This window comes from Perognathus longimembris, chromosome 8 (assembly GCF_023159225.1).
Source record: "Perognathus longimembris pacificus isolate PPM17 chromosome 8, ASM2315922v1, whole genome shotgun sequence".
Classification (NCBI taxonomy): Eukaryota; Metazoa; Chordata; class Mammalia; order Rodentia; family Heteromyidae; genus Perognathus; species Perognathus longimembris.
Window position 1 is genome coordinate 23,411,519 of NC_063168.1, and position 14,114 is coordinate 23,425,632.

Here is a 14,114-nt window from a genome sequence, read left to right on the forward strand (position 1 = left end):
GATTTTAAACTCAGCCAGGTTCTCTGTATCATGTTGCCTCTCTCTCTCTCTCTCTCTCTCTCTCTCTCTCTCTCTATATATATATATATATATATATATATATATATATATCTTTCAAAGGTTTAGCATGGAGCTCGGATACTGAAGCCCTGAGAAGAAAGCTGATAAGGACATTAACTTAAATTTAAGAGTGGGCTGAGTGTCTGCAGACCAGAGAGGCCAGCCTTGTAGATACCATTGTAAAGGATTCCCAGCAGTTGTGCTCACACCCTGCCTGGCCAGATGGAGATCACGGTTGGTGTCACAGCTGAGAATGCCACCAACACATCCTCCAGTTTCCTTTCTGAGCTTGACTCCTATGGAGTTCAAGCTGATTCCTTCCCCTTCAACTTCAGCTATGGTGACTACGATATGCCCATGGGTGAAGATGAAGATGTCACCAATTCTCGAACTTTTTTTGCTGCCAAGATCGTCATTGGCATGGCCCTAGTGGGCATCATGCTGGTCTGTGGCATTGGCAACTTCATTTTCATTGCTGCCCTGGCTCGCTACAAGAAGCTTCGCAACCTTACCAACCTGCTCATCGCCAACCTGGCCATCTCTGACTTCCTGGTGGCCATTGTCTGCTGCCCCTTTGAGATGGACTACTATGTGGTGCGCCAACTATCTTGGGAGCACGGCCATGTCCTATGTGCCTCTGTCAACTACTTGCGCACTGTGTCTCTCTACGTCTCCACCAATGCCCTGCTGGCCATCGCCATCGACAGGTGAGTGTAAGGAGGACAAAGGTGGCTGAGCAGAAGGGGCATGCGGCTCGTGACTTGAGTTTCTTTCCTGCAGTTGTGCACTGATGGGAAGCACCTCCCAGATGCATGGGGCACTTAAATGTTTACCCATTGGCTGAACAGTAGGAGGAGTTCTGCCCCATCATTGGTCAGACAGGAGGTAGCAGACACCCTAGGATTGGGTTTTGGAAGACTTTTGCTCACCCTCTGGTGCACATGCTCTTAGGTGTACCTGTTCAAGGTTTAAAGGAGATAGGAAAGTGGAGGTGCTGAGCAGGTTTAAGTTTTGTTCCTGGCAGTTACTTTGGAGTCAATTTGGAAATCTTTTTCTTTCTTGATTTCTTGCTGTTATTGTGTTTTATTGTTGTTGTTGTTTTTCCCTTCCAGTACTAGGGCTTCAATTCAAGGCCTTGTACCCTTGATTGACTTTTTTTGGGGTTTGTTTTTTTTGTGTGTCTTTTTTTTTTTTTTTTTCTCAAAGCCGGGACTAGACCACTTCACTCAAACCTCTGCTTCTGGCTTTTTGCTGGTTCAGTGAAGATAAGAATCTCATAGACTTTTCACTCTGGCTGGCTTTGAATGGGGAACCTCAAATCTCAGGCACTTGAGTAGCTAAAATTACAGTGTGAGCCATTACCTCCTGGCATTCAACTTAAAAATCTTAAGGGAACCTTATTTATGAAATGGTAACCCTTCTGTACATCACCTTAATAACGATAAAACATCTTAATCTCATTAGACTTCCTTTACTGATTTTCCTCTCTAACTGACTTTTAAGATTAAGGGTTGTTTGGAAAAAAAGATTAAGAGTAGTTTTGGAAAAAAAGATTAAAAAAGTAACATAATGCTCACTTTTCCTTGTTGCTGCTGTTGCACTAATTACTTTCCATCTTTATTTCCATTTACACAGGACAGTACAAGCCACCTATTGTTAGTGACGGTAAATAATATCAGCAAACACACCACCACAAAGCTTTCATTTAAAATATATATTTTATTGTTATTGTAAAGGTGACATACAGATGGGTTGTAGTTACATAGTCAGGTAAAGAGCATTTCTTTTTGAACCCCTTCCCTCACTCTCAGTTTTCCCTCCTGTCCTCAAATTATACAGTTGATTTCCCACATAGTGGAAAATCTTTCTGATAGTCTTTTTTTTTTTTATTTAATTTTACTTTATTTTGCACCTCCTGCGGCTTCAACTCTGGGTGTGGTTGCTGTTTCTGAGCTTTTGTGTTCAAGGCTAGTGTTCTACCACTTGAGCCACAGTTCCACTTTGTGGTTAATTGGAGATAAAAGTTTCATGAACTTTGCTTCCCCAGGCTGGCTTCAAACCTTGATCCTCAGATCTCAGCCTCCTGAGAAGCTAGGATTACAGGTGTGAGTCACTGGTGTCACTTTTTGTTTTCTGTACTGACTTTTTTTTATTAATTAAATTTTGTTGACAAGGTGTTGTGCAAAAGGGGTACAGTTACATAATAGGGCAGTGAGTACCTATCTTGTGATCTCTTACACCCTCATTTTTCTTTCCCTTCCCTAGATCAGGTAGGCATATATACAATACCCAGTGTACCAAAATCATATACTGTAGCCACGTGGTGTATGCCAAAGGAAATTCACCTAGAACTTTAAATATAATGTCAACAATAGAGTTTGCTTATCCTTGTCTTATATGATCATATGTATATAGCTGTTGAGCTATTGTGATCCACTGAGAGGTCTATTCTAGACCTTTTGATGTTTAGTAGTTGTTTGGTTTTAGATACATAATGTAAGGTCACTGACCCAAACCTGTGGAAATACCATTTGACAAGAAGTTTTTTGTTTCACAGACCTGGTCTCTACTGTCCCCCCGCCCCCAAACAGTCATATATCAAGGAGACCATGCTCCTTTGTTCTCTGTGTTCTAGGCTTGTCTCGCTCAACATTATTTGTTCAAGTTCTGACCATTTCCCTGCGAATACCAATATTTTATCATTTCTAATCGCTATGTAGTATTCCATTGTGTATAGGTACTATATTTTTTGGATCCATTCATCTGTAGAGGGGCATCTGGGTTGTTTCCATATTTTGGCTATTGTGAATTGTGCAGCGATAAACATGGATGTGCAGATGTCTTTTTAATATCCTGAGACCTGTTGTTCAGGATAGATGCCTAGGTGTGGTATGGCTGGGTCATAGGGTAGGTCTACGCTGAGCTTTTTGAGGAACCTCCATACTGTTCTCCAAAGTGGTTGTACTAATTTGCACTCCCACCAACAGTGGAGAAGGGTTCCTCTTTCCCTGTATCCCCTCCAGCATTTGTTGTTGCCTGAGTTCAGAGTATAGGCCATTCTAACTGATACATAGTCTTTTCATGTGATAAAAACTTGTGTGAATGGGCTGGGGAGCTTTTTGTTCTAGGGGACAGCCTTTGCAAACTTGTCTGCCTGCTTCTGACTCTCAGTACAAAGCTCTTTGTTATGGTCCAGAGACGGTCAAGTCAGGCTTGGATGTGCTTGGATCTGAATGCACCCAGAGCCAGGAGCACACATGCTCTTCCTGTTCCACAGCCTCGGGGCTCTACACTGTTAGATTTGGCCATCACACTCAAGACAGCCCCAGAGCAGGATTTCAGGGAGGAGCTCAGCTCACAGAGCATGGCAAAGGGCTCCTAAGGAAAGGTCCATGAAGGGATTTATTTGTAGGAGTGTGTCAGTCATTCATTTATAATTATTATTATAATACATACTATTAATCTTTAAATAGTTGCCATAGGGCTTTAAAACCACAGTGGTGTGGAGCTTCTGCCTGCTTTCCCCAGGGAGTCAGCAGGTGATATGGCCCTTGATCTGTCACCCATAGCTGGTGCTCTAAGCCATCTGGTTGAGGGTTACTTCTTCTTGGTCAATTGTCCACTTAGGCAAGAACTCTGCTCAAGCAGAAGGAGTATTGCCTCCAGAGAGAGAGCTGCTCAGAGCTGGCCACGAGGAACTTCAGGTGTTTCCCCCTTGACCTTTTCAGAAAATCAAAGTGACTACCTCGTCTCTGAGCACTTGGACAGGTCAAAGCCATGGGGTCATTTCCTGTGTGTGTGTTTTATTTATTTATTTATACTTTTTTTTGCTAGCAAGACATCTTTGGCCAAGAGGTGCTCTGGGCTATTAAGGGCAGGGAAGATAGTATCTGCTGTGGAGAGTGGCCCCTGCCCCCTGGGGCAGATCCATTTCACTACATAATGGTCCATGTGGCAAGAGGAGCAACAATTCTAGTAGGACTTCCAGGAAAACAGGAAGTAAGAACGAGGGTGTAAGATATCACAAGAAATGTACTTACTGCCCTATTATGTGACTGTACCCCTTTTGCACAACACTTTGTCAACAAAATTTAATTAATGAAGAAAAAAATAAATAAAAATAAAAATTTTTAAAAAAGGAAGTCAAGATTGACTGATAAACTGGATTAGCTGGAGTGTTTCTAATCTATACTAGGTAGTATTGGTGACAGTCAGCCTTTATCTACTGAACTTGCTTAAACCCATATTCTGCTTTCACACCAAAGTCAGCTAGTCTCAAAGACTGCACACATTCTCTTGTTGAGTGAGTTTACCTAATGAAAGCTGGATACAGTAACAAAGATGACTTAGGAGCAGGCTCTGCACTGTGGGGGCTGCTGTTTTTCAAATGGGCTTCTGAGGGGAAGCTTGCATCCAGACTGTACTTCATGCAGGACTGGCTGCCCCTGGCTTGGCTAACTGGCTGGCTGCCCCAGTGCATGGGGTATTGTTAAAATATGTCTCTGTGATCTTTGCTCCAAATGATTTTAATTTTAATGAGGTGCTATTATCTAGTTTTAAATTTGAGGTCCAGGAACCATTGATTTTTGTCTGAATCTTCTGTGTTTGATTTTTTTTTTTAAATTTCAGTGTGTGTGTGTGTGTGTGTGTGTGTGTGTGTGTGTGCTGTGTGCGTGTGTGTGCGTGTGTGTGGTACTGGGGTTTGTACTCAGCCTCTGGCTTGCTAGGCACTCTAGCATTGAGCCATGCCTTTAACCCTTTAATTCAGTTGTTAATTTGTTTTTTCTTGTTTTGTTTTGGTGCCAGTCCTGGAGCTTGAACTCAGGGCCTGATCTGTAAGGGTTTTTTTTTTTTTTTTTTTGTCCAAGGGTAGGAAAGGCTACTACTTGAGACATAGCTCTATTTCTGGCTTTTTGGTGGTTACTTGGAGATAAGAATCTCACAGACTTTTAATCAAGACAAATCTGAATGTCACTGATAAAAATTTGAACACTAGCTAGATGCTATAGATCTTCCTTGTAATCTTACTTATTTGGAAGCCTGAGAATGAGAAGGTCTCAGTTCAAGCCTAGCCCAGACAGAAAAGCTCAAAGGACTCCATTCTCAACCCATATCTGGGCACAATAGTAGGTGTCTATTATCCTAAGCTATGTAGAGGCTAGACTGAAATTGGTGAGATCGTGGTTCCAGGCCAGCCACAACAGAAAAATCTAAGAAATTCTATTTCAAAGGAAGGTAGAAGCAGGTACTTGGGGCTCAGAACTACCTAATCAGGAGGCTGAAATCTGGGGACTGAGGTTCGAAGCCAGCCCAAGCAAGAAATTCTGTGAGACTTTTACCTCCAATTAACCACCCAAAAGCCAGAAGTACAGCTGTGGTTCAAATGGTAGAGCACTAGCTTTGAGCAAAAGCTCAGGGACAGCCTGAACCCTGAGTTCAAGCCACAAAATCAGCACACCAAAAAGGCTTTTAGTTTTGTCTAATGAAACTTCTTTAGGGAACCATGTTAGACTTATTTTGCCTATAAGATTCCACTGTACCACCTATTTGCTGTAGGGCCTCCCTATTTGCTGTAGGGCCTTGTATTTGTTAATCTAATCTCTCTCACTCAAGTGTTCTCAGCTATAAAATGAGAATAATAAGAAAACCAAACAATCTGGCTTGCTTTGAAGATTATGTAGAATAGTATCTATAGCAGCATATAACAATGCTTAAGACAAGAGATTAAGTACTGCACAAAGAGTGGTGATTATATAATTCTTCAGTTAACCCATAAAAAGATCAAGAGCAACAACAAAACCAGGTATACTCATGCCTATTCTCAACTGGCTAACATCTTTACTCTCATTGAGATTATTGTTTTTATGATGTGCTTTAGACAAAACAGTAATACAAGGTTTTTAAGAAACACAGCTCTCAAGATAGAACAGAACTTCTTGGATTTCTCTGAGCCTGCTATCAGTTCTTTGTTCTTATAGACATTGAAGTTAGAGAATCTCTTTTCTTCTGGCCTCTCTTTTGTCCTTCTTCTCTAGGGTCCATCCCATTGCCACATCCTGGCCAAACTCAGCCCTGTCCCACCAAGTATATTTAGCTGGACTGTCAGAGTCTCCCCATGGTCTTCTCTCTGTCTCTCTAGGCTCTGCCCAGCTGCCCCACACCTTTGTTTATGCATGCATACATTCTTTTCATGTGATTGCTTCATGGCAGAGACTGCTCTAAGCACTGATAGTGGACAAGATATAAGAAGCTCCTAGCCCTTAAGGAGGTTATTTCCAAAAGATGGGGAGAGATAGCTACCAGACAAAGAGGGAAAGTTATTTCAGAGGTGAGAAAAATTCTGAACAAAACCAAACACATATACAGGAAGATCAAGGCTAATGCAGCATGAGATACACCCTGGGTAAAGTGTCTCTGAGAAGGAGATATTTGGACCCTCCTCTGAATGGTGGGAAAGTTTGCATCGTGACAATGGGGAGAAAGCATCTGAGACAAAGGGACTGAGAAGTGCAGAGGCCCTGAGGCAGAACAGACTTGATGAATTCTAGGAACACAGAGAGAAAGCCCCCTGGCTTAAAAGAACTAAGAAAGGTGTCAGTCAAATTAACCTGTATTTAGCACATACAGTCTCTCCTCCTTAAATGACTGATTATAACTCTATCATCTTCAAAATATAGCCTAACTCCCTTCCCCTTACTTCCAGGCTTGTATTTTCTAACATCAGACTTTAGTTTCACACTGTACAAAAGTAATTATGTCAGGGTTGGAGATGTGACTCATTTGGTAGAGCAAAAAGCATTTGGTACTGAGTTCAACTTCCAGTCTTAATAAAGGAAAAAGTACTTCCAAAAACATTTTCAGTCTTTTTGTGAGCTGTCAACATGGTCTTGCTTTTTGTCCATTGCAGGGCTTGAGCTCAGGGCCTGGGTGCTGTCCCTGAGATTTTTTGCTCAAGACTAGATCTCTACCACTTTGAATCACAGCGCCACTTCTGGTTTTGAGTAGTTAATTACAGATAAAAGTCTCATGCGGGACTTTACTGCCAGAGCTGGCTTTGAACCATGATCCTCAGATCTCTGCCTCCTGAGTAGTTAGGATTACAGGCACAATACACCAGAGCCTGGTGGCCTTTTTTTATATTTCTATTCGTCTACTACCAGGCTCTTGATAAGGATAACATTTTATTGAAATCCTACTAGGTAACCAAAATTCATGGACAGTCAAATTTATGAAGGAATTAAGACAGAATCACTGCTGTCTGAAGTAACACTAAAGTGACAGCTAGTGAATAAGGAAAGGGTAAATTGTAGAGAGACTTTAGAGAAGGCCGAGAATATAATATACGGGCGCCATCAGAGGAGGCTCATGGAAGAGGTGGACTTTTAATGTGGCATTCAACAAATAATGATCACCAAAGGAGAGGAAAGGAGTGCAAGAGGATAGAACAGTGTTTGGTAAAGGTTAGAGGTGGGGATGTCTCAGGTGAATATGAGAAGACTTGGGGGTTTGTGTGTGGCAGGGACAAGGAGCATAGGAGAACAGAGAGCAGAAAAGACAGGGTCATGTTCCAAAGGATCTCAAAATTCAGCAGAGGGACAACCCGTGGCAGAAAGCAGCAAAGAGAGCTCTGCCAGGCCTAGGGTTTCTCTCAGATGTGGATATAACCTGCACTGACCTTGAGATGTATGTGTCCCTCAGATCTCACAGGGGTCCTTCAGGGCACTGCTCACCCAGCCAGTGTATGTGACTGCTGGGAGGCCCCCTTCTGCCTTGATGAAGCCAGCTTAGGCCTGATCAACTTCACCCAGGCTAAGGCAGCACAAATACTCCTATAACCAGCCTAGTAGCACCTGCATCTGCCTCCGCTATGGTTAGACCTGGGGTTGTGTCCAGGGGATTGAGAATGCCAAATGCACCAATCAAGCACTCAGCCCACTGCCATCACACCAACTACTGCCTGGACATTTCTGGGCTCAGCAGCAGTTTTGTCCCTGAGAGCTGTTGGCTTTGGATAGATCAGGACCTAAGTCACTGAAGTCATTCATGCATAGGGGAAGCAGAGGCATGTTCCAGAGTAGAGAAAAGCAGGTGCTCAATGTGGACTACTTCATCGTGCAACAGTAGGTTGAAATCAACTGTGATGAAGGAAAGAGAAGAGAGCTGCTAGGATTCCAGAGAGGTGGGAAGAAGGGTCGGGCTTGCTCTTGCTAGAAAGAGAGGAAGTGAATGGCATAAAGGAGAGGTCCCTAGCTGGCAGCAAGGGGTGGGTTTGAATCAGGGCTCTAAGCACTTTCTAGCCATGTATCTTTAGATAGGTTATTTTACTTCTCAAACCTTAGTTTATTTACCCATTAGATGGGCATCTTACCCAATTATTGATTACCTAATAAAATGCAAGTTTTAAAATCCTCTGTGAATTCGAAACTTCTTTGCAAACATAAATGAGTATTATTAAAGTTATATTTCTGGATTATGGATCCTATACATAGGAAAAAGCTGATAGAAATTGATGGAGCCTTTTCTGCTGCTTGTTTGTTGGTGACTGTATCAGGAAGGCCTGCTGCACTGTTTATGGCATTAACCTTGGAGATAGAATTGGGGTGATGTCAGAGAGAGCCAGAATGATATAACACTGAAGATTAGTTTTGATACAAAGAATTGGATTCAATAAAAGAGGAAGTAATAAAGTTGCAAATGCAATGCTTTCCAATAACAGGTAAAAGAACATTGCTGGGCATGCTGAGTAGCCCTTAAGCAGTGCATTTTATGACACCCATAGTTTCTTGGGTATTAATAGGTGAATTTTATGCTTATTCAGTAGTTCAGTGGAGCCTCCCAGTTCCCAGGTAAAGTGTGCATTTATAGATGAGGAAATTTAGCCATCAGGGCTAGCATAAATGGCTTCAATTCACAGAAAAACTCAATTCTTGCTCTTTCAAATTCTGGATGAATTCCCTCCTACATACTCACTGACAGACATTGTGAGCTTGATGCATCATGGAAACCTAGGACATTACTCTTGGGAAAAAGAGTAGAAGTAATTCAGAGAACATCCTGTCAAGAGCAAATATGAGGAGGAAAGTTTTCTTTGACAGAGAAACCAGAAGACACTGGGGTAGGCAGAAAGAGAGAGAGAGAGAGCAACTTAGCTGAGTCAAGGGTCTGAAGGCTGGAATGCTGATTTTTGCTCTGAACTCATGAGCAAAAGGCCTGAGCTCTAATTTTCAATGTGAGGCAGAGCACATTTGAGGCCCTCTCACCATCAGGAGCTTCAGGAACTTTATGAAGCCCCCTTACCTATGCACTGGCAAAAGCATTGCCTACAATCTGCAGGTACTCCTATTTCATTTTCAGCACCGCGCAGCTGCCTAGAGTAGCAGGAAGGTGAACTGGTGGTTGGGAAGTCAGCCAGCTAGGTGCCCAGAGGGTGGACTCAACCCAGCTAGCTTTGTTCAACATCTTTTGGGAGCCAGAAAAAATAAAGCAGGAATCGCACTCATCAGTGAAGTCTCCAGATGCCCTCAATCAGTTTGGCTGCTTGTTTTGTGGAGTAGAAATTCAATCCTAAAACAAAAATAAACAAATAAAAAAAACCCCAAACTACCCCCACCCCAAAGAAAACAAGAATAAATCATTCCTTAGATCAAAATCCCAACGTATATGACATCATAGGGATTCGTTTCAAAGGAAACAGAACTGGTTTGGCTCTCCTTCAAATCTGTCCGTTCTGCCTGGGATCAACTGTGGGCACATGAGAATGTGTCTATCTGCAGTGTTGATAAATACTTCTCTCCTGCTTCCCTTCCCGTCTTTCTCCTCTAACCTCCACTCCTCTGCCAGATGTGCAGTCTTCCAGGAAACCATTGCTCTCAATGTAAGTGTGTGTGCTCCCTGGGAAGGGCGCCGCCATACCACACAGATGACTCACGGAGCCCGGAAAGTGTTCTCTCTCTTTTGGTCTCCTCTGGTAACTGCAATGTGGGTTCTTGTGGAGAGAATAGAAGCAGTATCTTTTACTTCCTGATACGTTGTGGTTAATGAAAGAAAGCCTATTCATGTATATTGTATTAACTTTCCCATCCACCCTGAGCAGTAGAGTTCAATATGTCCTATCAGTGATCTGGCCCTGGATGACTTAGAGAAAGTCACTACTTGCTCACCAGCCTCCATCCTCCCACCTGGAAAATGAGGTAAATGGCAACCTGCTTGTCTTCTACCTGTGCATGTAGAGTAATATTTTTAAAAATGCAGGATGCAGACAAAACATAACCTGTTACTTCAGGCAAAAGGAAAGGACACATTCTACCAACAACTCGTGTGTTGTCAGTCCTATTTAGCTCAGAACCTTTTGATAATTAGGACGAATGCCTTGAGAACAAGAAGGACCTGGGTATAGTGCCTAGGTAGAACCTAGTGCAAGATACCATAACTACATTGAATACTATGCATAATGCTAACAAGAATTTCTTGTTCATAGATATCAAGCTTAAAAACTTCATCAGGAGCAATGCACACAATATCTCATGGAATCTTCAAAAACAATTCACAGCTTTGGCAGAGAAGCTGAGCTTCAGAAAGATGAACAAAACCTTGTCTGAGGTTACACAGCTAGTTAGAGCTGGGGTTTGCCTTCAAGGCTGCCTGTGGGAAGCTCACACATGCCCATTCCATTGCTCCCCAGAATGCTGCAAGAATGAAATTGGCATTCAAGACCTAGCCTTCCCTTGGTCTGACTCCATCTGCGTTTTCCTTCCAGGTATCTGGCCATTGTGCACCCGCTGAGACCGCGGATGAAATGTCAGACCGCCACGGGCCTGATCGCCTTGGTGTGGGCCGTGTCCATCCTCATTGCCATTCCATCCGCCTACTTCACCACCGAAACGGTCCTCATCATTGTCAAGAGCCAGGAGAAGATCTTCTGCGGCCAGATCTGGCCAGTGGACCAGGAACTCTACTACAAGTCCTACTTCCTCTTCATCTTTGGCATCGAGTTTGTGGGTCCTGTGGTCACCATGACCCTGTGCTATGCCAGGATCTCCCGGGAACTCTGGTTCAAGACCGTGCCAGGCTTCCAGACCGAGCAGATCCGCAAGCGCCTGCGCTGCCGCCGGAAGACGGTGCTGGTGCTCATGTGCATCCTCACGGCCTACGTGCTGTGCTGGGCGCCTTTCTACGGCTTCACCATCGTGCGTGACTTCTTCCCCACCGTGTTCGTGAAGGAGAAGCACTACCTCACCGCCTTCTACGTGGTCGAGTGCATCGCCATGAGCAACAGCATGATCAACACCCTGTGCTTCGTGACCGTCAAGAACAACACCATCAAGTACTTCAAGAAGATCATGTTGCTCCACTGGAAGGCGTCACACAATGGCAGCAAGTCCAGTGTTGACCTTGATCTCAAAACCACGGGGATGCCGGCCACGGAAGAGGTGGACTGTATCAGGCTAAAATAACACTCGGACTTCGCAAAGGTTCAACATGAGCCGAGGCTTTGGGAACACTAGCGGGTGTGGTGGGATACAAACAACAACCACAACTTTTGTTTTTCTACAGCGTGTGTGGATCACCACGTAAGCCCCTGCGTTCAATGAACTTGAGATTTCTAAGACCTGATGTGATTGTGTCTAATGGGGCTCTCCTTGTCTAGTGTCTAATATGTGCCAAGAGTAGGCACTGTGGAAACCTGATATGTGGATGATACTCAGTTGCAAAATTAAATAGGAATTAAACCAAGAAAAAAAAATGTGGTGTAGACTGTCTGGAATAAGGGGATTTCCAGAAGGGAGCCAGAGGAGACGCCTAGGGTTGCAGTAGATATGTTTGTAATGAGAGGGCATCTATGGGTCACTCCAGCTGCTCACACCCATACTTGTCCACCTCATGATTGGGCTTGAGTTCACTCCTAACATGAGCAAGGCTTAGGCCCAGAATACAAAATAGATTTTCCTCACTGTCTGCAGCTTCTCATCGCCGACCCTCAGTGGGAGGGGCCAAATTCTGTGCCACCTTTTTGACTCCTCCCCACCACACTGGCCTATGGCCACTCCCCAAGCTTTAGAGAATTGGTTTGTCATCAAGAGAATGGACAGATTCTAGATGCTATTCTGGCTGGACTTTGTGGAGTTTTAGGTCCTTGGGACAAGGATATGTGGACTCAGTGTGGATCTGTCCCTTTGGTTCTACGAGTCATTTGCTGTGGAACAGAGGAAGGGTGGTATAGATAGAAAGCGTCAAAACAATACTTCTGAAGACATGTGGAGCTCTATCTTGAGAGCTCAGGTTCTCTAGGTAGAAGATGTTGCTACTTCACCCCTCAGTTATTGTGGTCTGCTCCAAGTAGGCTTCCCCTTAAGTCCTTCTCTTTTCATGTCTCTCTGCTTCTGAAGCATGGACTCCTTTAAGGTAGATGGACCATCTCCTGTGATGACATGCTGTTTTCCCATTCTTACCAGCTCTCAAGTATGACTGAACAAAGAGCTCTCTCCTAAGCAATCACTGGTATACACGGAAGGCAAGGTGCCTTTGTCTCTGATGCCTGAATCTCATCCTACTTAGGGTTCTGTGCATTATGACTTGCTTTTATTTTAAAACACAGGTGGCCTTGGGAGGGGTAGATCATCACATCCCTACTTCCTAGTGTAAATGAAGTCATGCTCCCTGGAAAGTCATGTGGGGTAATGGTGTTCGAGATGGTACCAACAATGAGGTCTAGTGAACCCACTGGTTCACTAAAGGCTTATCTCACTTTCTAGCCTGCCTCCCTTTGCTTGATGTTTTGAATTTGGGAATTTGAAACCTTGGACCAAGGAGATCTGAGATCCAGTCTTGGTTCTGTTGTCTGTGTGGCCCTAGGAAACGTCTCTCTGAGGAGAAAAGGTAATACTTGTGAAGGCTTATTGAAGTGGTGATGGGAGCCAGCAGAATAACATGAAATGCTTTCAAATATATGCATAGTGAAAAAATGGGCTGTAAATATGTGTAGTATGCCTAGACAAAGAAAACCTTGTGACCTTGGCTTCTGCATCCTTGTCCTCGTCTCCTTTTGTTGTTTTCTAATGTGAATAATAGTCTGACCTTTTTCTTCTAGGCGTATCATGCCCTAATAACACATTTGTATAAACTGGGCCATGAGATTGGGTGGCAGAGGCCTTAAGGAAATATTGAGCAGGTGGGTTTGCCATCAGAGCAGACAGAATCAGAGCATCCTTGTGTTTATGGAGGCATTGGACTATCTTCCCAGTCAGCATGGATCTGAGCAGTGTAATCATGTTTCTCAATCTGCTTTTATTCTTGTGAGTGTGTAGAGCTACAGGTGAACGTCTCCCTTTCTTCTTATGTAGAACGGATCATTTAACATTTTCAAGTCTAGGTTATGCTTATGTGGTGTTTCTCCTCCAAATAGAGTCAACTCTCATTTTTGACAGTACATATTGCAAAGCCTTGTTTCTTGTTTCAACAGATTTACCTTACATTTTAGTCAGCATTCTCTTAGACAATGAAAGTTAATTAAAAATACAACTCTCAACCAAGCACACATGGAAAACAATATTTAGATTAAGAAATAATCAAAGGTTATACCTTAATTGGCATTACATTTACCTTCCATTTAGAAGGCTAACCAACAGTTGATTGTAATAAATAGGTGTTTTTCACATATGATAAATAAAATCCTTTCTTCTTTTCAGCTTAGAATGTATGTTTTTCACTCATTTAAATGTGATAGTTCCAGATGTTAATGTCTGCTTGTGATTTTATGGATGTTGTTATTAAGTGAAATAAAAATAAAATTGTACACCTCATTGTTTGCTGTAAAATTTCTGTCATTTCTGATACCCTCTCCCATTCTTTTCTAAGTTTTAATAGGATGGTTCTTTGCCCACTGAGTGGATTCTGCGATTCTGTAAATTCTGAGAACAGTGCACATACTGCTCAAAAACTTCCCATGTTCACCCAGAAGATACTTAACTGATTTATGTACTTCCTTTAAGTGTGCTCTGGCAAAACCATTAATACCTTTTAGCATTTAAGTGCCAAGAATTGAAATCTGAAGACCT

General features: G+C 43.0%; 1 protein-coding gene across 1 annotated transcript; it reads left to right on the forward strand.

The window, feature by feature from the left end:
- The first annotated feature begins 282 nt into the window (after positions 1-282).
- On the forward strand, positions 283-11,513 carry Prokr1 (prokineticin receptor 1). The gene is made up of 2 exons (XM_048353558.1): positions 283-767; positions 10,817-11,513. The coding sequence occupies exons 1-2, from the start codon at positions 283-285 to the stop codon at positions 11,511-11,513; spliced, it is 1,182 nt and encodes a 393-aa protein (XP_048209515.1).
- Positions 11,514-14,114: the final 2,601 nt, after the last annotated feature.